Source organism: Electrona antarctica (genome assembly GCF_951216825.1).
Source record: "Electrona antarctica genome assembly, chromosome: 5".
NCBI lineage: Eukaryota > Metazoa > Chordata > Actinopteri > Myctophiformes > Myctophidae > Electrona > Electrona antarctica.
In genome coordinates this window covers 56,044,052-56,070,989 of record NC_136810.1, presented here as the reverse complement: position 1 = coordinate 56,070,989, position 26,938 = coordinate 56,044,052, and the positions used below count along the sequence as shown (strand labels likewise).

General features: G+C 43.6%; 1 protein-coding gene across 4 annotated transcripts in view; it reads right to left on the bottom strand.

Moving 5' to 3' along the window:
- The window catches only part of nup160 (nucleoporin 160), a 41,161-nt gene extending 17,334 nt beyond the window's left edge, over positions 1–23,827 (bottom strand). For 2 of the 4 annotated variants that reach the window (XM_079500450.1, XM_079500448.1), the window contains exons 1-19: positions 23,675–23,827; positions 22,143–22,251; positions 21,391–21,601; positions 19,891–20,113; positions 18,369–18,559; positions 15,958–16,194; positions 14,125–14,222; positions 13,102–13,186; positions 11,870–11,938; positions 11,093–11,176; positions 10,798–10,968; positions 9,835–9,934; positions 9,519–9,684; positions 8,512–8,645; positions 7,121–7,287; positions 5,014–5,150; positions 4,298–4,368; positions 3,120–3,285; positions 1,200–1,269 (exon numbers count right to left, since the gene is read on the bottom strand). In XM_079500450.1, the coding sequence (XP_079356576.1) occupies positions 1,200–1,269; positions 3,120–3,285; positions 4,298–4,368; positions 5,014–5,150; positions 7,121–7,287; positions 8,512–8,645; positions 9,519–9,684; positions 9,835–9,934; positions 10,798–10,968; positions 11,093–11,176; positions 11,870–11,938; positions 13,102–13,186; positions 14,125–14,222; positions 15,958–16,194; positions 18,369–18,559; positions 19,891–20,113; positions 21,391–21,601; positions 22,143–22,251; positions 23,675–23,798 (2,613 nt within the window). In that variant the 5' untranslated portion in view covers positions 23,799–23,827. The remainder of the gene's footprint in view (positions 1–1,199; positions 1,270–3,119; positions 3,286–4,297; positions 4,369–5,013; positions 5,151–7,120; positions 7,288–8,511; positions 8,646–9,518; positions 9,685–9,834; positions 9,935–10,797; positions 10,969–11,092; positions 11,177–11,869; positions 11,939–13,101; positions 13,187–14,124; positions 14,223–15,957; positions 16,195–18,368; positions 18,560–19,890; positions 20,114–21,390; positions 21,602–22,142; positions 22,252–23,674) is intronic. The other 2 variants (XM_079500451.1, XM_079500449.1) reach the window with 1 other exon arrangement.
- Between the last annotated feature and the right edge of the window lie 3,111 nt (positions 23,828–26,938).

The window sequence follows — 26,938 nt, the reverse complement described above, 5'->3', positions numbered from 1 at the left end:
TTGTTCCAGGGACCCACCAGAAGCAAAGATTTGAGTTAAAACGTTCGCTCTGAAAGAATATATACGGTATATATATATATATTCAAAGATTTGCGCAACATTTTTCAAAAATAGCAGACCTACTATTAGGTAGATCTGCTATTTTTCAATAGCTAAAGTATAACAGAATGCTTAAAACACCAAAAGGGGTTCCCTCCCAAAATGGGTTAACCCAGTGGTTTTCAACCCTTTTCATATAAAAAGGTCCATAATTTATTCAGGATTTGAGCCACGGACCACCATTTGATGAATTCTATCCTCTCAGATCCAGAGCTTATGATTATTTTGTTGTCGTTTTATAAGATTGTGTCCATATTTAATGCAATGCTGTATTGATGTTTGGTACCATAGGAGAGATAACTGGCAAACGTTGATCAAAATAAAACAAATCTTCATTCTTTAATTGTGTAGACTTCTTATAAATGAAGTAATGCAGATGTTTTAACAATGATTTAACTCTTGGGATGTACAAGCTCACAGCTTGTACATCTGCTATTTCTGTAAAATCTTGAATAATTTAGAATTTCTTTGGCAAATATCTACTCTGATGGGGGTCCCTCCCTGGCACAAAACATTTTCAAATGGGCGTCCTTGGCATAATTTAGAAGGCATTTGTAGAATCCGATTTTAACCCATTCTGGGCGGGAACCCCTTTTGGTGTTTTAAGCATTAGGTATATGCTTTAGCTGTTGAAAAATAGCTGATCTACAAGCTCATAGCGCGCCACCGAGTGGTGCGCTATGAGCTTGTAGATCTGCTATTTTTGAAAAATAGTGAAAATGTGGTGCAAATTTGGAATATATATTCTTTCGGAGCAAAGTTTTGGCTTTTGTAGTATCGTCCTCAGGTCGAAATGGGTTAAACAGTTCACAGGCATACAAACTGTATAGATGGCAAAATATTACATGGCACGGGTCAAATTGTATTTCATGTTTTTGTGCTGGGGTGGGTCAAATGGTCGGTTTGGGCACAGTGAAGAGGCATATATAGAATAGAACATCACGGCTACTGATGGGTAAAATAAAAAAAGCTACAAACACACTTTCAACTTCATCACACAGACAATAGCTAAATTATAACGTAATGTTTAAAACACAACAAAAGGGGTTATTCTTCTATGGACGCTCCAATAAAACTAGGGCTTATGACAGGAGACCAACCTGTAGCTGTGCGTATTGGCAGTTGGCCATCAGACATTCAGGGAACTGGAATCCCGAGTTATTGGGCCAGCTGGGAAGGACCACTGGTTAAGGTTTATATTGTTAATGCAGAACACAACCAATACATCAACTGACAAGCGTGTATAGAATGCTTGAAAGCTGCAAATCCATAACTTTTATGTGTATAAGAAAAAACGGTCCACACGCCTCACTCTTCTCCCTCCTGGCTCCGAAACGATGGAATGAGCTTCCCATTGCAATCAGAACTGCAGACTTCACTCCCAATCTTCCACCGTAGTCTGAAAACTCACCTCTTCACTCTTAGCTGTAGCACTTGCACTAGCCTCGATAATAATGATGAATTGCATTTTTATAGCGCTTTTCCAAGTGCTCAAAGCGCTTTACAGTGGCTCATTCATACATTGGGAGGTGAAGCGGCAAACAGTCGACGCCAGCGTCCTCACTTCCCACATTCACACACCAATGGTGGCGAGCTCACACCGACCCGACTCATTGGAGACAATTTATAGCCTGGCTAATAAGCCAGACTCAAATCACACTGTCGTGTGGTATTTGAGTCTGGAGATGCTGTGTATGGATCTTGTTTCCCGGGGGGCGGGTTCAAACATTTTCTCTTTGACGCAATTGGTTAGAGGTACTGTCAGTCAAAGGTCTCAAGCATTGAATGTCACTGTACCAAAGCCCGCCCATATTGCATACCGTGTCCCGATTGGCCACACCAGTTCTCTGGTGTAGGAAATGGGCGTACAATTGAGCCTCTCCAGACCGTAATCCGCCGGCAGGCAATTTTATTTTGTGCCAACGGCTGATTCGGTCTGGCTTATTAGCCAGGCTAGGCAATGTAGGGTTCAGTGTTTTGTCCAAGGACACTTCGACATGTGGACAGGAGGAGCCGGGATTCGAACCGCCGACCCACGGATCATTGGACGACTTGCTCTACCTCCTGAGCCACAGCCGCCCCAATGACCGAATGACCTTACAGGCGTATGCAAAGGCTAAACTTATGTAACTTAGATAGCATTTTATGTAGACATAGCACTCTATAGTGTATACTCATAGTTTCATTGTACAGATGGTCATCATGGGCTTCTTACGGGCCTATGGGGCAATTCTAAAGACGTGTGGGGACGTGTTGGGCACACATAGTGTTAAAGTGACACTTTACCCTTTTATGTAATATTTCCTGGGGGTCTGTGTGTGTGAAATGTGTGGTTTTTTTTATATAGATATTTTAGATTTTAGCAGTATCCATGATGTCACAGACACTGGTCTCACTTCTTTCCTGGACTACTACTAAAGTTATACATTTCACTGATGCAAAGTGAAAATACACATGAATGCATTTGAAGCCATGGAACGTGACTACAGTGTCACAGTCCACATCGGTACAGTCATTGATGTTGAACAGTGTTGATTTTGTCGACTAAAACTATGACAAAGAATGTTCGTTGACTACCTTTTTTCACGGACGAAAACTAAATGAAAACTAAGCTATGACGACTAAAACTAAGACTAAATATATTGACAATTTCGTCAACAAATAGAAACTAGACTAAAATGTTAGGAAGGGACTAGTGGAGAAGAGATCCAGTCATTTTACACTTGCATGCTGAACATAGCAGATCTACAAGCTCACAACGCAGCTATCTGCAATTTTCAGAAAAGGAAAAAACAGCATCAAGGCCCGCCAAATACGTTTCAGTCGACTAGATCAACTGTAGATTTAGTGGTCGACTACAATCTTGTGATATTTAGTCGACTAAAACTAGACCGACGCTTAAACATTCCAAGGTGACTAAAATGTGACTAAAACTAAATGAAAACTATTCAAGAGACTATGACTAAAAAACTAAAAACCTAAAATGTGCTGTGAAAATCAACAGTGGCGTTGAAGGATACAGGAACTGTGCTAGCAGGTTGACGATGCTGGACACGATGTGGGGCCAGTGGAGCAGGGCGTTGCTCAGAGCCATGGGGCTCTGCTGCTGGCTGTAGATCTGGGAGATGATGGCCTTCCTGGCCACAGTCTGGTAGAAGAGCTCCACCACCGTCTGAGGACTCAGCACTGACGAGGAGGGAGAGAGGAGGGTACAAGCTTGATGGATTTATTGAAACCAGTAGCATTAACTAGGGCATTAAGCAACTAGTCGACTAGTTTACTAGAGCTAAAGTATAACATAATGCTTACAAACACCAAAAGGGGTTCCCGCCCAGAATGCGTTAATGCTAGGGCATTCACTTCTAGTCATTTTTACTAGTTGACTAGTTGCCTAGTTTACTAGTCGACTAGTTGATAAGAAAAAATATATATATATATATTTTTTTTCCCACCGATTTTGTAGGCCTCAAGATCAGGTAAATTATAGTTATAGTCACCAATGTACACAGTTTTTAAATGTACACATTTATTTCAAAATAAATATGTTACATAATAGGTAGTTAAACAACTAGTCGACTAGTAAACTAGGCAACTAGTAAAAATGACTAGAAGTGAATGCCCTAGCATTAACGCATTCTGGGCGGGAACCCCTTTTGGTAAGCATTATGTTGTACTTTAGCTCTTGAAAAATAGCAGATCTACAAAGCGCATAGCGCGGCACCGAGTGCCTATGCGCTATGAGCTTGTAGGTCTGCTATTTTTTGAAAAATTGTGTAAATGTGGTGCAAATCTTTGAATATATATTCTATATATTCATGCTTCTGGGAGTTCCCTGGAACAACATAATTTCAGTTGGGGGTCGGCGGCCAATTACATATACGTTTGGTGCTCCTTGACTGTTTGAGAACCACTGACATATTAGAAACATAAGGTTTTTCAGAAAACTGTCAGGATTTAGAAGACATTTAGTAGAATCGTCCTCAGGTCTGCGCTGTGCGGCGCTTGGGAATCATTTGATTAGTAGATTTGACCCCCAATCCAACCCATTGATGCCGAGTGCCAAGCAGGGAAGCATTGGGTCCCATTTTTACAGTCTTTGGTATGACCCGGCCGGGGATCGAACCCCGACCTCCCAGTTTCAGGGCGGACACTCTAACCACAAGGCCACTGACTGGTCTTAGGTGTGTCCATTACCTACCTGAGCCTGAGGTGGACAGGGCCGGAGAGTCTGACAGCTCCAGGACGGACAGGTGCTGCAGGTTGGCGTCTCTAAAGGAACAAGACAACTTACATTTAACACTTAATCCGGATGCAGGAATTGTGGGAACCTCAATGTTAAATTGTATGCATTAAAAAAAACATCTGTAGTTATCTGTGTGCAGTGTTGTTTTTGGCAGCAAATTTCTATTTTAGTTAGTCAGTGTTTGGAATGAAACATAATTTAGTTTTAGTCATATTTCAGTCACCTGGAATGCATTAGTGTTAGTCTAGTTTTAGTCGACTAAATGTCATAAGATTTTAGTCGACTAAATCTACAGTTGATTTAGACGACTAAAATGTATTTTGGCGGGCCTTGATGCCGTTGTAATGACTGATTTTACACTTGCTGAAAATAGCCGATCTACAAGCTTGCAACGCATTGTGAGCTTGTAGCTATTTTCAGCATGCAACCAAGTGTAAAATTACATGTACTGGATCTCTTATCCACTAGTCCCTTCCTAACATTTTAGTCTAGTTTTTATTTGTTGACTAAAATTGTCAATATATAAATTTTAGTCTTAGTTTTAGTCATCCATCGTAGCTTAGTTTTCATTTGGTTTCCATTTAGTTTTCGTCAGTGAAAAAGGCCAAAAAGGTAGTCGAACATTTTTCGTCATAGTATTAGTGGAGGAAATCAACAGTGTGTGTTCCTACATGGTGTCCATGGGGATGGAGGAGGCGAGGCTTTGGCTGATGTTCTTGAGAAGATGGTAGGAGGAGAGGAGCTGAGAGATGCGAGGGATCTGGTCCTGTTGGAGCTGCAGCAGTTGTGCACCACCTCCCGGGATCATCTGAATACGCACACAGGATTCATAACATGAAATTATGACAATTTGCCTGCATTTACTACTATACTCAACACACTGGCAGAGAACTAACATCATTTGAATAGCCAAGAACTAGAAGTTTTTAGATCCACCAGCCACTGTGGTGTTAGACTAGAAAGGTTTCACAAAAAGCCTTCTGATTTGGTCCCTGACCAAGCATTATGTTATGCTTTAGCTATTGAAAAATAGCAGATCTACAAGCTCATAGCGCGCCACCGAGTGGCGCGCTACGAGCTTGTAGGTCTGCTATTTTTGAAAAATCGAAGAACGACTGACATAGAAACAAAGCTTTTTCAGAAAACTGTCAGGATGTAGAAGACATTTTTACAATCTGATCTCAGGTCAAAATGGGCTAACCAGCAGGCTCTTCTGCCTTGTTCCGCCCTGGTTCCACCTAGTTTATGATGAATTTGCTAAAACATCATCTTTTGGAAAAAACTAAAAACAACCACTATATGCCCAGTCACCATGCTGCACCTGTGATGTTCCTTTTTTACTGACACCAAGTTTAAAATAAGAATTGAATGCACAGAATATCAATATGAAGCAACTGAAAAACATGTTATTTCAATGGTAGTGGATGGAGAGAGAGGATTTTTGTCCAACCACGAAACGGCAACCAATGGGTGCGCAGAGGGGCAGAACCACGGGCGGGACTTGACAAAGGGTGAATTATGATAAATGATAAATAAAGGTGATTTCAGTCTTCTCAGACAACTCTTAGAATGAATTTAGAATATATATGTATTGAACATACATTTTAATTTAGCATATATATGAAGCATAGTTTGGCGTCAGGGCACTGTCTCTATTCATTCCCTGTAGCATTCATAAGATTTTAGTTAAGTTAGAAGCCAAATAGAATTACAGGGAATGAATTAACCCATTTAGACCCGAGGATGATTCTACAAATGTATTCCGAATCATGACAGTTTTCTGAAAAACCCTATGTTTCCATGTCAGTCGTTCTCTAACAGTTTCATGTCGAGGACACCTAAACATATCTGTAATTGGCCGCCGACCCCCATCTGAAAATATGTAGTTCCAGGGACCCCCCCAGAAGCAAAGATTTGAGTTAAAAATGTTCACTCTGAAAGAATATATATATTCAAAGATTTGTGCCACATTTTCACGATTTAAAAAAAAATAGCAGACCTACAAGCTCGTAGCGTGCCACTCGGTGGCGCGCTATGAGCTTGTAGATCTGCTATTTTTCAATAGCAAAATTATAACATAATGTTTAAAACGCCAAAAGGGGTTCCCGCCCAAAATGAATTAAGACCCCAGGGGGATCTAGAAACAGCGCCTCCAGGTGGATGCTGGGGAAGCTTCATGAGCAGCAGGTTGAAACACAACACCAGCGACACACCTCAGCACGGCAGGAGAGAAGCCAGGAATGAGCGAGTAGGCAGATTAGTTTAAATAGAAATTCTGACCAGGCAAAGAATGCATGCGACGACTAGTCACCTGATCAGGTAGGCGCGCTCTTGAGTTGTCTGCCTGAACTTTAACCCATTTTGGGGACGGGAACCCCTTATTGGTGTTTTAAGCATTGTTATACATCAGCTATTGAAAAATAGCAGTTGTACAAGCTTAAAGCTTACGACATGAAAAGTCGGGAAAATGTGGCGCAAATCTTTGAATAAATATTCTTTCAGAGCGAACGTTTTTAACTAAAATCTTTGCTTCTGGGAGGTCCCTGGAACAACATATTTTCAGATGGGGGTCGGCGGCCAATTACATATCATTTTGGGGGTCCTTGACATGAAAATGTTTGAGAACGAGAAACATGGGTTTTTCAAGAAAACTGGATTTAGAAGACATTTGTAGAATTGTCCTCAGATCTAAATGGGTTAATCACATTTGTTAACGTCGGCTGTGCGTGCATGCATGCGTGGGTCTGTCTACGTGCGTGCGTCGGTTGGCCTACTCACGTTGTCTCCCAGGTGGAGGTAGAGTTTCTGAAGGATGAGCAGGTCTCTACAGAACAGAGCTCTGGTCATAGCCATGTGACAGACAGCCTGACAGATGACGCTCACCGCCGTGCTGCTGCCATACAGCTGGGACAGGCTGATCCGAACGTTGTGGCTGCTGTGACCTGCTGCCAGGAGACCAGAGGAGCAGACAGGAGGAAATACAGGTTAAAACGTTGTGGCTGCTGTGACCTGCTGCCAGGAGACCAGAGGAGCAGACAGGAGGAAATACAGGTTAAAACGTTGTGGCTGCTGGGACCTGCTGCCAGGACACCAGAGGAGCAGACAGGAGGAAATACAGGTTAAAACCCTGAACGTTGTGGCTGCTGTGACCTGCTGCCAGGAGACCAGAGGAGCAGACAGGAGGAAATACAGGTTAAAACGTTGTGGCTGCTGTGACCTGCTGCCAGGAGACCAGAGGAGCAGACAGGAGGAAATACAGGTTAAAACGTTGTGGCTGCTGTGACCTGCTGCCAGGAGACCAGAGGAGCAAAGAAAACATCTATGTCACGTTAGCTTTTAACCACTAACTATTTTTGAAGTGGGTTTGATATGAGTTTTTAACTCGTATCTTTGCTTCTGGGGTCCCTGGAACAACATAATATTTTCAAATGGGGATCGGCGGCCAATTACATATAATTGTTGGGGTCCTGTGGTGTAAAAAAAAAATCGATGGACGATAATTCATCGATTCCTTTCGTTTTAGCGATTATTTTCGACAGGGGGGGGCCAGGGCATTCGAACAAGTGGCTAAATATGTATTTATTTTACAAAATTTTACAGCGATTTCTTTATTATTATTTACTATAGTCCTACTAGACCCCAGGAAATTACATCTGGCCACAAAAGGTCGCGGGCCTATTGAATGTGAAGGAGCAGGTGACAAACTGATGATTGAGCCTACGACATGTATTGGAACCCCCTAGTAGTCAGATGTTTGTTCAGACACACGAAAAACACCTATTGTGGCCAGATGTAATTTACTGGGGTCTAGTAGGACTATAGTAAATAAAGAAATCGCCATCATTTTCGGCTATTTTCAGCCACCATGTTCGAATGCTCCCCGCACCCTGTCAAAAATAGCTAAAATCGCTAAAACGAAAGAAGCAGCAAATGAAAAAAAATTTACCTTTTACGTTCTCTAATAACCTAAAACATGAACCTTTGTTGAAAAAAACAAAACAAAGTTGTCCTTTAATGTTCTCTCGGAGTCAGAATCTCTGACCTATTTGGAAATATTTCCCACTGTTGGAATAAAACTTCAAGTACAATCCAACAACCAATATCCTAAAGAAAAAAGCTAATAATTATAATAGTAATAATAATAACACTCTTAATGGCAGATTAGGTACCTGGTGGTAGGGGCCCCTCCCCGGCACCCTCCGTGTCCGTCTCTAGGTCCATCTGGCTCGCCAGGACGAACATGGCCGACACCGGGTTCCGAACGTTCTGCAGTTTGTCCTGGATGTCACTTATCACGTTGTCACTGTAGAGACATTAACCCATTTAGGCCTGACGTCGAAATTAAAAAAACGTTCGCTCTGAAAGAATATATATTCAAAGATTTGTGCCGCATTTTCATGATTTTTCAATAGCTAAACTGTAACACGTTGGCTTTGTTAACACATTAGCAGGCAGGCCAGGCAGAGCCCACTTGAACACAGATTATCTAACTTTTTCCCCTTTTAAAATTTGACCCACAATTTTGCAGCCCATTTGTTCACCCAGTGTCAATTATCTAATGTAAGTCTGGGCGCTACACTTCCTCTACCAACCTGCTGGGGGGCAGAGGACTGATCTCATGCTTCCTTCTATGCATGAGGAGTCCAAGCTGCTTCTTGTCACCTGACAGGGGAGAGTTTCACCGGCAGGACGTAACGCGTGGAAGGAACACGTTATTCCGACCAGTTCCTTTCCCCTCCATCAGGCACACCTTCTAGCTGTGAGGCGACAGCAGATGATCTACCTTTTGATTTGTGCAAATTGAGCTTACATCCGATTTCTAACAAGATCAGCCAAAAATGCTATGGGTTAAAAGTAAAACTCCACGCGGCTTTTAACCCATTTCGGGCGGGAATCCCTTTTGGTGTTAGCATTATGTTATGCTTTAGCTATTGAAAAATAGCAGATCTACAAGCTCATAGCGCGCCACCGAGTGGCGCGCTACGAGCTTGTAGGTCTGCTATTTTTGAAAAATCGAAGAACCACTGACATAGAAACATAGCTTTTTCAGAAAACTGTCAGGATGTAGAAGACATTTTTAGAATCTGATCTCAGGTCAAAATGGGTTAAATTGCTTCCGTCTCCCCATCCCAAACCCTATTGGTCAAGGTTGGTGCGTCAATCCCTACATACTGACTTGTCAGTGGCCAGCAGGTTGTCCAGGACCAGCTCCGCAGCCCTCTCAGGAGACTGCAGATGTTCCAGGGCTTGTTCCATCTCGTAGGCCATGTCTCCGGTCACGGCGTCGCTCAGCAGACGCAGGCACTGCACCAGCTGCACCACGTCGTGGCCCAGCTCTGCATCTAGGGGGTCAGGACAGGACAGGAGACACAGGAGGGTGTGAGGAACGTGGTTGTAGAATGGATTCGTTGGACAGAAGTATTACAACAAAACTTAAGTGGTAATTTTTCAGCACCAGCCCAATGGTGACTGGTTAAGCTATTAAGAGTTACCTTCAGTTATGGGAGTGTCGTCCTCTGAGAAGAGATACTTGTCGTTGGAGAGGTACAGGTGGTCCACCGCAAAACATGGCAAGAGGAAGGACACGAAACCCTGCAACAAACACCAGTAGAAGACATGTAGCTGATCCAGACGACAACGTCCGTGTCACTCGTCTGAAAGGACCTTCATGCAGTGCCATTTACAGTGATGAATAATTAACACTTTCGGGGCCTTAGATTAATCTATCCATCCTATCTAGGCTGCCAGGATTGATCCATTGCCTTTGGAGCATAACGCCGAGCAGCTTTGATCGACGAAAATCCCATGGTTTGTTGTTGAAGAGAAAACCAGCCGTTCACTTGAACTGAACTCATTTTCCCTTAGCAGCCCAGAGCATGGCTTGATTTCCAATTTCGTCATCATAACGCGACGGCCTCGTCACCAGGTCCGCGACAAATCCTCCCTTTCTTTTTAATTATTAAAAAACAGCGAATTAAACGCATTAAAGGAGCATTCAGTGATTTGGGTGATTTGGAAAACCACCCAGTCCGCCCCGGTAACAAAATGTGCACATGCACGCTCTACAGTGGGGGGAAGTGCAACAGGCCAACAGCATGTGCACCAAGGCCCGCCCCCACTCGATCATGATTGGAGGAAGGCCCCACTCATCCTGATTGGATGAAGGTTTTGCCACCCGCCACCAAAACTGAAACTAGGGTTTTTTGACCCCAGGGGCTCACTGGGGACAGGGAGGAACTCCTTATATGGTCAGCACACTCTATAGTAGGGAGGATTATCCAGAAAAAAATAAAAAATAAGTGATATTTGAATTAAGTCAAATCACTGAATATACCTTTAAACAAATAGCGGGTTTAACGCAGTAGAGCTGTTAACAGGCGAGGTGTCTGGCTCAACAGGAACGAGCCAATGATCTGTTGATTATAGGACCACCTCTTGTCTTCAACCAAACGTACCTTCTTCAGCAGGCAGACCATAGCGGTCTGGGGGCTGACCGTGAGGCCCAGGGGCATGGACAGAGCCTCCTGGTACTGCAGGCAGCAGGCGTAGAAGCGCGACCAGAACTCCACCTGGAGTTGACGGTACTCCTCCTGGGAGAACTCAAACTCGGTCACACTGCTCTGCAGCTGGAAGAAGAAGACACAGAGGGGAGGGTTATGTGCGGTTGTTTTTTTTATATTATAAATATGGTAACAACAACATAATGAATATGTAACGGAGAAGAACAGGACACAGCAGACTAGGCGGTACCTCGTTCTCCACGGCTACGGTGACATCTCTCTTCAGCTTGTCCCAGGACACGTCGATGATTCTCTCTGAGCCTCGTCTGTAGATCTGGAACGCCGGAGTATAGTACATTTAGCCAGGGAGCCACAGGCCCAAAAGCTCAACGGTTAAGGATTAACCAAGTGCCGTACTTTTTATTTGTGTTTTTTCCAGACCCCCAGGAACGTGCCCAGGGGGCCGGGCCGGTTCCGGCATGCCGCCCCGTGTCCGAAACGGTTGAGAAATGACAGTTACGTGCAGGTCCCTCTACTGTACTGTACTGTACTGTACTGTCACTGTACTGTACTGTACTGGCACACCCAAAATCATCATATATACAGTTAATATGTGCGTGTGTGTTAGGTTGCGCACAGGTGGTGAAAAACAACCATGCTGTTTTCATGCTCATACCCAGCCAGCCAGGCAGGCACCCACCCAGCCACCCACACACAAGTCCGTAAGGGAGTGGTTGCACAAATAAAAAGTACGGCATAACATCACAGGTCCCTCTCAAGTTTTTGGTGCTGGCCCGGCTAATTAGTCTGACAGACACAAATAACACACATTCTGCGAGTTCATATGTGTTCTTTTGTGGTTTAGTACAACTTAAAACAAACATAGCCTAAAACATTCTGTTCTTGTCGAACTAGCACCATTGATCCTACAAGTGTGAACATTCTGAAGAGTGAAGAGAATCTTTTAACAATATAGCGTATGATATCTCTTCCACCTCCTGGCGCGGGTCAGAGTGACTCTCTTTACCTGCAGTGCTTTCACGATGGCGGAGGCCGTGAAGCGCAGAGGGGAGAAGAGCACCTCCAGATAAGTCTCCTGAAAAAATAAATTAACCCATTTAGGCCTGACCTCAACATTTTAAAAAAATCTTCTAAATCCTCCAGTTTTCTGAAATAAATATTTTCACGATTTTTCAAAAATAGCAGACCTACAAGCTCATGGCGCGCTATGAGCTTGTAGATCTGCTATTTTTCAATAGCTAAATTATAACAATGTTTAAAACACCAAAAGGGGTTCCCGCCCCAAAACGGGTTAAATACTACAAAACGTGCACAGGCCTGATGGCCGCTTTAAAACACAAACATTTGGTATTTTCTATATTTAAGAGGAAGGCTGAGGGGGCAAGGCTCAGGTGGGATTAGGATCTAGTAGTCCATTAAGGCCCCTTTTCCACCAAAATAACTTGGGTTCTACTAGAACTGGTTCCATTCTAGATTATTGGAACCATGGGTGCTTTCACGGAACCGGTGGCCATGTTTTTATGTTCCAGTTCTGAACCAACTTTTAGGGTTCTGAACTGGTTCAATATTAGGCAGAAAAGAATAACTGAACCGGTTCAACCCTGGTGGTAAAGCGTCCCTAGTGTTAATGGAGCGTCGCAGTACCGCCCCCTTTCATGACGACGCCAGGCCCAGGAAATAATTCCCAATGCATTTTTTACATTGACATTTCAAAAAGTATTTATTTAAAGACCTTTTAAGCGTACAAAGCCAACTCGAGTTGTGACAAATCATGACAACAAACAAATAAAAACAAACAAATAATTACAAAGAAGAAAAACAACAACAAAGTGTTTTTTTCTTCTAATTATTATTATTTGTTCAGCCCAAAACATTGTGTTTATTGTCATGATTTGTCACAACTCGAGTTGGCTTTGTCCGCCGCCCGCGGCGTAAACGTCTTTAAATAAATACTTTTTGAAAAGTCTGAGGAAAATGAACGGGGAATTATTTCCGGGTCTCTCGAGGGGGAGGGACTGTGACGCTCTATAATACTCAGGTTATAACAGTGGAAATAATAGTGGATAACTCATCAGTGGTTACAATGCTTACTGCAAGTCGTTTTCTGAAAAACCTATGTTTCTATGTCAGTGGTGCTCAACCATCTACAAGCTCGTAGCACGGCACTCGGTGTCGCGCTACGAGCTTGTAGATCAGAGCCCAATTGTACATGATGTGGTGGTACCAGGGCTTGCTTACCCTGGGATCTTGGTCCACTCCAATATGGACTTCATCCTCTGGTGGTGGTTGAACAAAGACCTGGTTCCACTGACCTGCTGTGTTACTGAACACACAAACACACTTTGTTATACTTCACTTTACCGTCGTATGTGTGCCAGAAACATCCCAGTGTTAACATTAAAAGCTCATACATGAAAGACTTCTGATGCAGAGAATATTATGCTTGTTTTTAAGAGATGCTCCGGTCGATTGGCCGATTATCACTCCAAATTATGTTATGCTTTAGCTATTGAAAAATAGCAGATCTACAAGCTCATAGCGCGCCACCGAGTGGCGCGCTACGAGCTTGTAGGTCTGCTATTTTTGAAAAATCGAAGAACGACTGACATAGAAACATAGCTTTTTCAGAAAACTGTCAGGATGTAGAAGACATTTCTAGAATCTGATCTCAGGTCAAAATGGGTTAAGTGGTATAAAAGTCAATCGGATATATTAGTATGATATCGTTTTGCGTCTTTGTGACAGGCCTAAACATTCTCCCCTTCCTCCCCCCACACACATATAGGAACAGTTTTGACATAATTTTGGAAATATTAAAATTGTCCCCTCGCGCACAAGGGGGGGTGCATACTTAGTTTAGACTAGTCATCATTGGTTAGACATGGGTTAAGGTTAGGTTTATGTGTGCTGCCCCGTGGGAGGTTAGGGTGAGGGTTTGAGATAGGTTGTAGTTGTAGGACTAATGACTGGTCTAACCAATGACTAGTCTAAACCAAAAACTGTCTAAACCAAGTACTGGACCCGCACAAGGTCGGTATCGGCCCCAAAGAACCTGTTTTTTTAACCTGTCTGAACTCTTAAGTAACAGTTTGGTGGAGTTTAACACACCAACTAGTTTCACATAAGTTTTCAGTCACAGGAAAACATAGAATATATAGATCTTTAACTACCCTGGGACCCCAACACTATTCTTGAAAAACTCGCAATGCCTGGTACAAAATATGTTTATACCGGTATTTCGACTCCCAAGTTCAGACTTACTGTTCGTAGTTGATGTATTTTACCACGGTGGTGTTTGCATCGTCCACCCACAGAGCCCAGATGTCCGTGGAGGTCAAAGCGAAGTCCACCAATGTCTCCTGTTTATAAAGAGACAGACGGTCAGGCAGGATGGGACAACGTGACAACCAGATAAGTGGTTAGGGCACATGGGTACAAAACGGCCTGATCAGCGAGTGTCCACTTTGATACCCGGCCTGTATGTACAAATTTGTCTGGCGTTGCCAGACAAATTTGCTTTTTCCAAACGCTTCCGTCACACAGCCTGGAGAACGGAAGCTCTGATCATGAGCGAGCGATAAAGCGGAAGTGAAGCCTCCTCACCACTTCCGTTTTGTCTTTAGAGTCACGCAGATTTATCCTAAATCAAATAAATCTAAGCATATACAGGTATAGCTTGCTGCTTAGATGGATATTATGGGTTATGGATATATTAACCCATTTTGACCTGAGATCAGATTCTAAAAATGTCTTCTACATCCTGACAGTTTTCGGAAAAAGCTATGTTTCTGTCAGTCGATTTAAAAAAAATAGCAGACCTACAAGCTCGTAGCACGCCACTCGGTGGCGCGCTATGAGCTTGTAGATCTGCTATTTTTCAATAGCTAAAGCATAACATAATGCTAACACCAAAAGGGGTTCCCGCCCAAAATGGGTTAATGGATATATATATTTTATAAGATATTATAAAATATATTTCCGGGAACCGAAATGGCAGCTTCCTTGCTCGGATTACGGGAGGTGCAGTTCCAGACTCTATATAGCATTCAGAGATTGTGGAATAGTTAGTTAGTTAGTTGGCTATACAAGAGTAATGTACAAATGTAACCAAATGGACAGTGGCCGCCTTACCTGCAGTTTGGATTTTGACAGCACATTTAGATTTTAGTTTTAGTCATAGTCTCTTGTCGACGAACATTCGCCGTAGCATTAGTCAACGAAATCAACACAGTACCTGCCCCACAGGTGGTCACGAGTGACAATGTTGGCATTAACGTTCAACCTAACCTTGCCTCACCAGGCTTTCCACCTCGGAGGAAAGCCTGGTCTCTGTTCCAAAAGTGCCGTATGATCCGGTCGGGAGCGGATGATATCGTTACGTCATGTTGTAGTATTGTTTTGTAGTCATCAGGCTGATATCGTTACGTCATGTTGTAGTATTATTTTGTAGTCATCAGGCAGGAACAATCAAACGGAACTTCCTTTTCCCTCACACCGGAAGAATAACAATAAAAGCTCTTGTAGCCTATAGCTTTTATTGAGAAAAATCGGTTTGAGGGAAAAGGAAGTTCCGGAAGAATGCTGACTACAACACAATACTACAACATGACGTAGCGATATCATCCTGATGACTACAAAACAATACTACAACATGACGTAACGATATCATCCTGATGACTACAAAACAATACTACAACATGACGTAGCGATATCATCCTGATGACTACAAAACAATACTACAACATGACGTAACGATATCATCCTGTTGACTAGAAAACAATACTACAACATGACGTAGCGATATCATCCTGATGACTACAAAACAATACTACAACATGACGTAGCGATATCATCCTGATGACTACAAAACAATACTACAACATGACGTAGCGATATCATCCTGATGACTACAAAACAATACTACAACATGACGTAGCGATATCATCCGCTCCCGACCGGTTCATGAACCCGAAATGGAACGGTGCCCAGGCTACATTCGACCTATGCGCGTGCGAGCGATGTATATCCAGGAGGTGTTGAAAACACCGCCCGCTTTGGCGGTCAGGTAGGTATGAAATGGAACAACGGTGTTACCTGCGTGGTGAAGAGCGAGGAGATGTGCTCCAGGCTGCAGCGGTTGTCTGCCCTGGCCAGCTGCAGCACGGTGAACTGTCCTCTGTTTGGCACGGCCAGGTAGACGGCCAGACACAGCTCGGCGCTGGCGTCGCTGAAGGACAGACGCAGCTTGTGGCCCTGACCCGCCACCTGCTTCACCCCTTTACAGGCTGGCATGTACTCCAACATGTCCACCTCCAGGAGACACGCCTGGACCTGCAGGAGAGAATATTACTACAGTTGGAGGCCATCGATATTGTCCTTTTCTTTTTGCTGAGGTTTGCGTGATCTGCGCAAAAGGACAGTTAACCCATTTTGGGCGGGAACCCCTTTTGGTGTTTTAAACATTGTTATAATTTAGCTATTGAAAAATAGCAGATCTACAAGCTCATAGCGCGCCACCGAGTGGCGCGCTACGAGCTTGTAGGTCTGCTATTTTTGAAAAATCGTGAAAATATTTATTTCAGAAAACTGGAGGATTTAGAAGGATTTTTTTTAATTTTGAGGTCAGGCCTAAATGGGTCAAATAATAAGGGACAATATTGGTGGCACCCAACTGTACATGATACTAACCCATTTAGGCCTGGCGTCGAATAAAAATCACACCCGTGTGAACTGAGTGGTGCAACTACACATTTATTGTTATAGTTACTGTACATTAGAACCAGGAAAGCATCTGTGTCGGTGATGTCAGTGACGTCACGTACTAACCATAGCAACCATGCTCACCCGTACAGGCACAAACACACACGGGTACTAACAAAGCCAGTTGTTGGAGTGGTTTGCACCACTCAAGAAAAAACGTCTTCTGAAAGAATATATATTCAAAGATTTGTGCCGCATTTTCACGATTTAAAAAAAATAGCAGACCTACAAGTTCATAGCGCGCCACTCGGTGGCGCGCTATGAGCTTGTAGATCTGCTATTTTTCAATAGCTAAAGCATAACATAATGCTAACACCAAAAGGGGTTCCTTCCCTACCATTTCTTGGTATGAAATCTTATACCCCTAAATCGAACAACACCCATTATTCATTGTATTAGCTGCAGATGGGTTGCTTACGGAGCTGAGCCAGAAGGTAAAGCTCTCAGTCTACCGAGCAATCTTCGTTTCCTACTCTCACCTATGGAGTATGGTCATGAAGTGTGGGTCATGACCGAAAGAATAAGGTTGCGAATACAAGTGGCCGAAATTAGTTTCCTCCGGCGTGTGGCTGGCATCTCCCTTAGAGATATAGGGTGAGAAGTTAAGAGACTCGAAGTAGAGTCGCTGCTTCTTCGCCTGGAAAAGAGCCAGCTTTGGTGGTTCGGGGCATCTGGTTAGGATGCCTCTCGAGCGTCTCCCAAGGGAGGTCCTCGATGCCACCGAGTCCCACTGGGAAGAGACCCCGGGGTGGCCAGAACCAGATGGAGGGATTACATCGACTCACTGGGCCTGGAACGTCTCGAGGTCCCCCAGGTTGAAAGTTACTAATGTTGCTCTGGAGAGGGAAGTCTGGAGCTCTCTGGTGGAGCTGTTGCCCCCGCGACCCGACTACGGATAAGCGGTAGAACATGGATGGATATGGTTGCTTACTAGCCTGCCATGTTTTTACCCTTCAGAGGTGTCTAACCTGGTAGACCCTGACGAATACCTTTTGGTCGAAACGCCTTGGATTTAGGGCTGTGGCGGTATGGGATTTTTATTACCGCGGTTATTGTCGGCCCCCATACCGCCAGTATGGCGATAATTACCGCTGGGTAATTGGGTCGTCCACTCGCAGTTAACAGTCTTTGTATTGAGTTGTGCTTGAAATGTAGGCTACTGTAATTCTGCAAACTGTTAATAAATAGTTCAATCAATCAATCAATACTAGTTTGTGCCGAATCTGGGTTGCACATGGTTTGTTGAACTCCCTCTGGTGTTGCTGGCATATGATTAGACTGACTGAGCCTCACTGTTTATTATGATACACTTTATTTCATATCAACCATATGCACTTAGGCCTAGAACCCAGGGTTAGGGTTAGAACTAGGGTTAGAACCTAGGGCGCCAGAACAGGTTCTTTTTTTTTACCGCGGTAACGAACCCGATACCGCGGTATGCGTTGTATACCGGCGGTATGGCGATATTGCGGTTATTGCACCCAGCCCTACTTGGATTCCCTTCTTTTCTTTTCAAGTCTGCAACTTACAACTTGACAAGCAGTACAACTTGGAGGAAGGATACCCTTTGTCTATATGGTTCTACCTGTATCACCAAAGAGCACCCATCTAAGAGCCACTAACTGATCCCTGCAGGCTAGCGCTTCCATCCCTCTATTTCTAAAGTGTCTAACCTGGTAGTTTTAATATTTAATTATTTTTAATATAATCCTGTTTATTGGTGTGTGTGTGCGCATCGGCCATACCCTGTAGGACCACACACGTAGTTTGTGATCCTGGCAGAGGGCAAAGATGAAGGTGTCGTCCTCGTACTCCCGGGCGGCCAGACTGAGCGCCAGGTCCCCGGGGCTCTGCTCCCCACGCATGGCCGTGGGCATCCAGCCGGCCAGACGCTGCATCACCGTGCTCCTCTTCAGCTCCACCACCGACACGCTCCCTGCAATGAAACCAACGCCACCAAAATGGACAAATATTGTCACAATTGTAACCACGGGGCACCTGCTTTAACCCAATGAGACCCGAGACCAGATTCTACAAATGATTTTTGGGAAAAAAACCTATGTCAGTGGTTCTCAAAAAATGTCAAGAAGAAGCCCCACAATTATATATATATTTGGTCGCCGACCCCCATCTCAAACTATTTTGTTCCAGGGACCCACAGAAGCAAATATTTGAGTTAAAAACCGTGTGAAAGAATATATATTCAAAGATTTGCACACATTTTCACTATGTATTAAAAAAAATCACACCCGTGTGAACTGAGTGGTGTAAGGTCTTAGCCTGTCTGACGTAATGAAATCATGTCTGACGTAATGAAATCACACCCGGGTGAACAGGGTGAACATAGCAACCATGCTCATTTTTTCTGCAAATCATGTCTGACGTAATGAAATCACACCCGGGTGAACAGGGTAGGGTGAACATAGCAACCATGCTCATTTTTTCTGCACAACAAAGCCAGTTGTAGGAGTGGTTTACACCACTCAAAAATCACACCCGTGTGAACTGAGTGGTGTAAGGTCTTAGCCTGTCTGACGTAATGAAATCATGTCTGACGTAATGAAATCACACCCGGGTGAACAGGGTGAACATAGCAAACATGCTCATTTTTTCTGCAAATCATGTCTGACGTAATAATGAAATCACACCCGGGTGAACAGGGTGAACATAGCAACCATGCTCATTTTTTCTGCACAACAAAGCCAGTTGTAGGAGTGGTTTACACCACTCAAAAATAGCAGATCTACAAGCTCGTAGCGCGGCACTCGGTGCCACACTATGAGCTTTTATATCTGCTGTTTTTCAACAGCTAAAGTTTAAAAACAATGGTTAAAGTGGTTATGCATGACGCACAATACATGTCACAGCCTAGCTTCAGTTGAGTTCCTGAATCCCAGCCAGGGTACACTCTTAACCCATTTTAGGCAGGAACCCCTTTTGGTGTTCTAAGCATTACGTTATACTTTAACTATTGAAAAATAGCAGATCTACAAGGTAGGTCTGCTATTTTTGAAAAATCGTGAAAATGTGGCGCAAATCTTTGAACGTATATAAAAGCGAACGTTTTAACTCAACTCAATGCTTCTGAGGGGTTCCTGGAAGAACATATTTTCAGATGGGGGTCGGTGGCCAATTACATATCATTTTTGGGGTTCTTGACATGAAATATGGAGAACCACTGATATAGAAACAGGAGGTATTTCAGAAAACTGTCAGGATTTAGAAGACATTTTTTTTTACGTCAGGCCTAAACGGGTTAAGTCTTACCCTGCAAGTCATGGGGCGGCAGGGTGACGACCAGGATGCCCCCAGCAGGCGAGGCCAGAGCGTACTGGGCGTCTCCCTGGCGACTGAGCCAGGCCGTGGCGGCGCTGGGACTCCCCGTTTGACCGGCCTGGGTGGGGATGACGAAACTGTGGGCCGGGTCCTGCAGGCTCAGCTTGCCCACGTCCGTGAAGATGGACTGCATGTGGCTCTCCGTCACCAGCTCCTAGTTAGTTAGTGGAGGGATTATGGACGGTGGAGGAGGAGAGAAGAAGTTTGAATGTTAGCCTTTTAGTGTTTTTGCCCCACAGGATGGTAGGCTGGCTGTGGCCGCCGCAGACAGACAAAGACAGGCCCCATTGCCACAACTATTGCTCATACAACTACAAATGATTGATTAACCCATTTTGACCTGAGATCAGATTCTAAAAATGTCTTCTACATCCTGACGGTTTTCTGAAAAAGCTATGTTCTTCGATTTTTCAAAAATAGCAGACCTACAAGCTCGTAGCGCGCCACTCGGTGGCGCGCTATGAGCTTGTAGATCTGCTATTTTTCAATAGCTAAAAAGGGTTCCCGCAAAAAAACGTGTGAGTAGAAGTGTGTGTGTGTGTGTGGTTGCCCTGCTGCAGTCAAACTTGCACGAGGAAGGGTCAGATCTTACTGGTTTGCACTACGATTATATTTGCAATCCCATAGTTGGAACGGTGGGGCGTTGCTATAGGAACCGGACCAATGTTACAGAGGGTGCAATCTGTGGTTGCTATGACAATGCATATAGCGTTGCTATAACAACAACACATTCAAACCTGGACTGGAGTCACTGGATCGGGGAACTTTCTACTGTATATAAATACATTACAGGTTTTCAGCGAGCCCACAGTTTCTGCAGGAACTACTTTTCTAGTTATCAACTTGCTGTTGATACTGCACAGCTACGACACACCATTATTAGACATTATATTTTTTTAGAGATAGTTTTTTGGTTTGATTCTGGCAGGACTGGAGGCCAAGAATATTCCCTGGTCTCGGGATCTCTCTAGTCTCTACACCAGTGTTGATTCCATCGACTAAAACTAAGACGAAAAATGTTCGTCGACTACTTTTTTCCACTGAGGAAAACTAAATGGAAACTAAATAAAAACTAATCTTTGATGACTACAACTAAGACTAAATATACTGACAATTTCGTCAACAAATAAAAACCAGACTGAAATGTTAGGAAGAGACTAGTGGACAAGAGATCCAGTATAAGTCATTTTACACTTGGTTGCATGCTGCAAATAGCCGATCTACAAGAACGCGTCGCAGCACGACGTGTTGTGAGTTTGTAGATCGGCTACAGCAAGTGTAAAATCAGCCATTACGACGGCATCAAGGCCCGACAAAATACATTTTAGTCAACTAAACCAACTGTAGATTTAGTCACTAACACTAAGACATTCCAGGTGACTAAAATGTGACTAAAACCACAAAAAAAACCCTACTCAGACAGGAACTCACATTGCGATACATGCGTGTGGGATGAGGCAGCACCAGACGGTGGACGGTCTGGTTGGTGGCGATGAAGACGAGGACATTGTTGGCCGTCTCCTGGATGGACACGCCGCCGGGCAGCACGGTGCACTGGCTGAACTTGACCTTCACGGCGTTGTTTAGCAAGTTTGTGTCCATAGACTGCTCCACCAGCCACACCGTGTCTCCTGACGTGGACCTGAGGATGATGTGGAAACAGAACCGGGATCAAAAACTGCTTCACTCACTGCTTGTTTGTTTGTTGATGTGGGCACGTCAGACATCATTGTTGACAGGTGCGTTACAGATGGCGTGGTAAAATGCATGAGCTCATTAAGTTGAAGGACATTTGCATGTGGTTAATGCTGCCCTTTCGCAAGCTCAAGCACCAAGTGCCGCACTACGAGCTTGTAGATCTGCTATTTTTGAAAAATCGTGAAAATGTGGTGCAAATCTTTGAATATATATTCTTTCAGAGAGAACATTTTTAACTCAAATCTTTGCTTCTGGGAGGTCCCTGGAACAACATATTTACAAATGGGGGCTAATTATATATAATTTTTGGGGTCCTTGACATGAAATATTGAGCACCACTGATATAGAAACATAGGTATTTCAGAAAACTGTCAGGATTTAGAAGATGTTCTTTTTACATTTTGACGTCAGGCCTAAATGTTAAACATCACCAATAGATACAGCACTGCACTGGCGCCATCAACAGCCATAATCAAAACTCTCACCAATGTACAAATCTGTTGCTGGTGACGGACAGCAGTTTACCACTCTCTTCATAGTGAAAACCTCCTGCACTGTCTGGGAACTTGACCCCTCCGGGAAGTGCATTGAGACCTATGGAAAATAGAAAATAATATCAACACATACCCCAAGTCAAAACAAGTGCATGATAACTAACTTAGCAAAAACTGTTTGATGGGTGTAAATAGTTTGTTGTTGTGTATGACACAGCAAGGATACACACAAGATACATTTTAGGGAGACAAAAATAAAAACAATACTTCAAAACTGAAAAGTATAATGAATGCATGCATTTTTATTTTAAAAAGAAAAAAAGAGCACAGTAGGGATATGCAGCATTGCGAACATGACATGCACAAATTAGTGACCCATTTCAACATTGCATTGGAAGTAAATGACAAGCAATATTATTGTATTTGTTTAAATTGAGTGGGAACAGGCGTTGTCGGACTGTACTAACTTAATTTGCATCCCACTTTCCAAATGCATTTTGTGGTTGAACAATCAGAAACACTTTTCAAAGAGATTGTTCCATCTTCCTGCCAGGCGAGTACAGGTGATGGTCCCCTCAGACCCCCATGAGACAAAGGCTTGCATTTGCATTCCTATATGGGTGAGGGTCACACGCGGGCAGAGGAGCTAATCTGCTGCCCACAAATAGTTCTGGTTTGGTGTTTTTCTTCTCTTTTTTTTCCTCAGTTGTATTTTTCAAATTTAGCATTTACCTCTATGGTAAATACTAAATATGCCTCTGAATGTAACGTCGTTTTTAGCAAAGTACATAGACAACTCTCGACCATAACAACATTTACATTGTCAAAGTATCTATTACCAGTATCCATGATTAACAATACCCTAGTAAAAAGTACAAATGTACAGCCAGCTACACAATAATGCTAAAGGAATAACACAAAAAGCCCTGGGGGCTAGTTTCCATTGTGGTTCATTCATGAGGGCTTGTTTCCAAACATAAGGATAAGGCTTGAACCTGACCTAGGAGGAATCATAATAATAGTAATACAATTTAACCTCACTTCTGACAGTGTTTTTGCCCTGATCTCCTCTTTGATTCAGTGACAAGCAGGTAAATACTTAGTCCCTAGGTAAGGGGCTAGTGAAAGGTATTCAGACACAACAATCAGTGCCAGTCTGCCAACTAGCTCACTGGACACTGGAATCATGCCCTGCATCCTTAGCTCTAGCTTAAACTAAAGCATGTTGGCTGGTACACCAGTATCACATACACACTATAATGATGATAATAATACACAGGGAAAAGCATGTAACGACAGCTAACAAATGGCTGTTATTATTATGTGGGACACCCGAGTGAGTGACAGCCTGACAGTACAGGGGATATTAGCATGTTAGCATGTTAGCCCCATTCAGCTCGCATGTGTGTGTGTGTGTGTCACGACCTCACTGCCTCGACTAACAAAACAAACACGCAAAACCTTCTCACAGGAAAACAAGGCCGCGGGGCTGGTGGTAAATGTCATTCGGAAAACCACTTTACCTAGGTTTACAGTTATTTCTCGGAACCGGTGTGGCGTTTCCCTCTCAAATCCACATATCTCTATGAAACTCCGCTCCAACACCGCCGCCATCTTTGCCGCATTGACTTTTGGGATTGACATCATGACGGAGGAGAGCAGCCGCGCGTTACTGGCCTTTCAAACCGTTAAAGAGGCAGGACGAATAATCCCCTCTCTCTCTCTCCCAAACTTTCTCACGTCAAGGACCCCCAATTTGACACTAATTAGCCCGCATTTGACCCCCATTTGAAAGGATATATACTAGTTGTGTAATGTATATTCGTGCGTCTCTAAATGTTTTGATGAATTGAAAATGGTGGGCCCTATTGTAAACAGGTTTAATGCGTTATGGTGTCGTCCACTCACAGTTAACAGTTTTTGTATTGAGTTGTACTTGAAAATGTACTGTAATTCTGTAAACTGTTAATAAATCAATCAATCAATCAATCAATCAATCAATCAATATGCACAATGGATCATATTGATTGATCCATTGTACAAATGGAACCAAATGGACCATTTGGTAACTCTCAGAGAGTTACAGACCCATAAGGGTCCATTTGGTTCCAACTTCCAAATTATCATTTAGCTGGGGACCCCCTGGAACTCCCTCAATTAAGCACCCCTGGGAACCAGTGCATGGTGGGAAAAGGGGTAGTGCAGGGGTCGCCCCTTTTCCATCTCACTGTAAATAACAAACATAATTCATGCTGGTGAAATGGTGATGATTAATATATAAAAGGTATTATCATATTATAATTGTTGAGTTCACTCTGTATATCCATGCAGGACATAATAATAGCATGATGATGCAATTACAAAACATGGGCTACATATGGAAGAAATGTGTTTAATAAAATTAAGGTGAGACATGGTAGGTGAAATCATGATTTTTCTTTTTCTTTTTCTTTTTGCTATTTTGCTTCCTAAACATGTTTTCTTTCAAACTAAAGCAAAATAAACATTCAAAACACAGATTTAGATGTTTATTTTAGTAGTTTATTTTAGCCAATGACAGCTCGTTTTGCTGGGTGAAAATCCACCCTCTCAATTTTCATGATTGGTTGTTGGTACAAAGGAAGTGACCATATTTGGATCAAACCACAGTCAGCTCGAGGTCCAGACCTTTCCAATGATATATGGCATTATATGTTGTTGCCAAGGTTTGGATGAGATATTTTGTCTCAAAATAGTGGCTTCAAATAAAACGTTTTGAAATTTTACAATACAATTCTTTAAAGGCCGTTTACTCAAAATGAGTTTTCCTCATACCTGGGACAAAGAATCTCCACTTCAGTTGCACTCACATACACCAAACTTTCCAGTCTTATTCATAACTATATTCTGCAGATATTTACAGATGGGTTTGTTGATATATCATTCACAGCCTGATTTACATCACATTTTATACATAAAAACATGCCGAAAATTGGGTTTTTTATACCTGTTGACACTATTTTCTGATTTGTGGAGTGATAATTAGAGATATCTAAAATCCCTTCTGTAATTTTCTTTGTCTCTAATATGTCAACAAAATATGAAACAATCATTTTGAACCTGGCTTTATCCGATCTTCAGATTTATCGTCCCGAAATGTATGCAAATTAGCGCATATAATGCCTAGTTTGCATATTTAAACATATCATTTCAGAAAACTTGTAATACAAAAAATCTTAGTTTTAATATAAGTAATCAACTGGAGAAGTGTCATTGTGATAGCTATTAGTTAACTTTTTTTTCCCTATTCACCTACCATGTCTCGTGGATTGTTTACACAGCACTGAAAACACCGTCTCCGTATATGTTTCAGATTTCAGCAGCAGGGAGAGGGAGGGAGGGAGTCAGTCAGATATAAATTAACTGTTAAAAATAACACTTTTCGTGGGGGCGAGTTGGTAAGGGACGCTCAGTTACTCAAATGTTTTTACTCAAGTAAAACTAAAGTATACTGCAATATAGAATACTCCATTACAAGTAAAAATCCGGAATTCAAAATGTAGGCCTAATTGAGTAAAAGTACAAAAGTATCGGTATCAAAATGTACCATAGTCTACCATATGCAGAATGTCTCATTTCACCAGGGTTTCACACACGTATCAAAAATCTTCTGAAAATAGCAGATCCGCTGCTCTTCCCTCGTCAAGCAACACTGCGCCTGAGCGCTCCCCTCCCTTCCACCGTCAGGTTCACGTTCACACCACGAAGTTCGCGAACTGCGATGATCGGCGTCGCCTAGCCATGGTCCATAGGTAGCTCTAATGTCTTTCAGCAAAGGGCATTAGGGCTATGGACCAGAAGCGTCGCCGGCCCGTGGTAACACGAAGCCGAGTTCTCTCGGCCAGTCCACAAAGACGAGTTTTCCAACGTTGCGCGTTTCGTTTTTAAAATGACGCACGGATGACGTTGCAGCAGATCGGCGTCGCCGTGGCAACCGTACCGCGAACTGTTGATGGAACCCTGCGCTGTGATTGGCCAGTTCCAGCTTAAATTCGTTTCCCAAGTTCAACACCTCATTTACACCTTTGACTTCGTCCAACACAGTGCAAAGGGAGACACACAGACAGCTTCAAGGCATCTCAGCAACTCATTGCGGCAGCAACTTTGAACGAAACATGAAGACCGCTGAGTATCTCCATCAGCCGTATCAGGTCCTTGCAACAGGCCCGTCCGTGTCTTACTCCACCCTGGATGAGACGCTGGGGTGGGACATCGCACCCTGCTGGCAGTATTATGACCAGCAGCTGCCACCCAGCGGCTACAACGCGTGGTCTCTTCAGGCCGGCACGGGAGGAGACCATTTAGAAGACCTGTCTATCGCTGCCATCTACGACAGGCTGCTTCACCCCGACGACTCCGGCCCTACTCAGGGGACAATGATGGACCCCATGATGGACCCCTTCCTCTGCACGCCCCGTCCTCAGACGCACACCACCGCACACGGCAGGTGGTCGTCAGCTGGTCCTCAGACGACCGCCGCCGGTGGGTGTAGCGTGATGATGACGACGCCAGCTGCCACAGGAGGAGAGAACGATGACGAAAGAACGGCTTCGTTACTCGAGCTGCTTTTCCCCGATGCCATCCTTCCTCCGGAGGAGACCGCGGCGGCGATGATGGACTTGGACACCGCCACTGCTGAGCATCGTCGTCAGATGGCAGCGACCAGCCCTGGCTCCTCAAGCCTTCCTCCTCCTCCTCCTCCGATGGCCGCCGTCAACAGTCCCAGCTTCATGGGTGTTCCACACGGG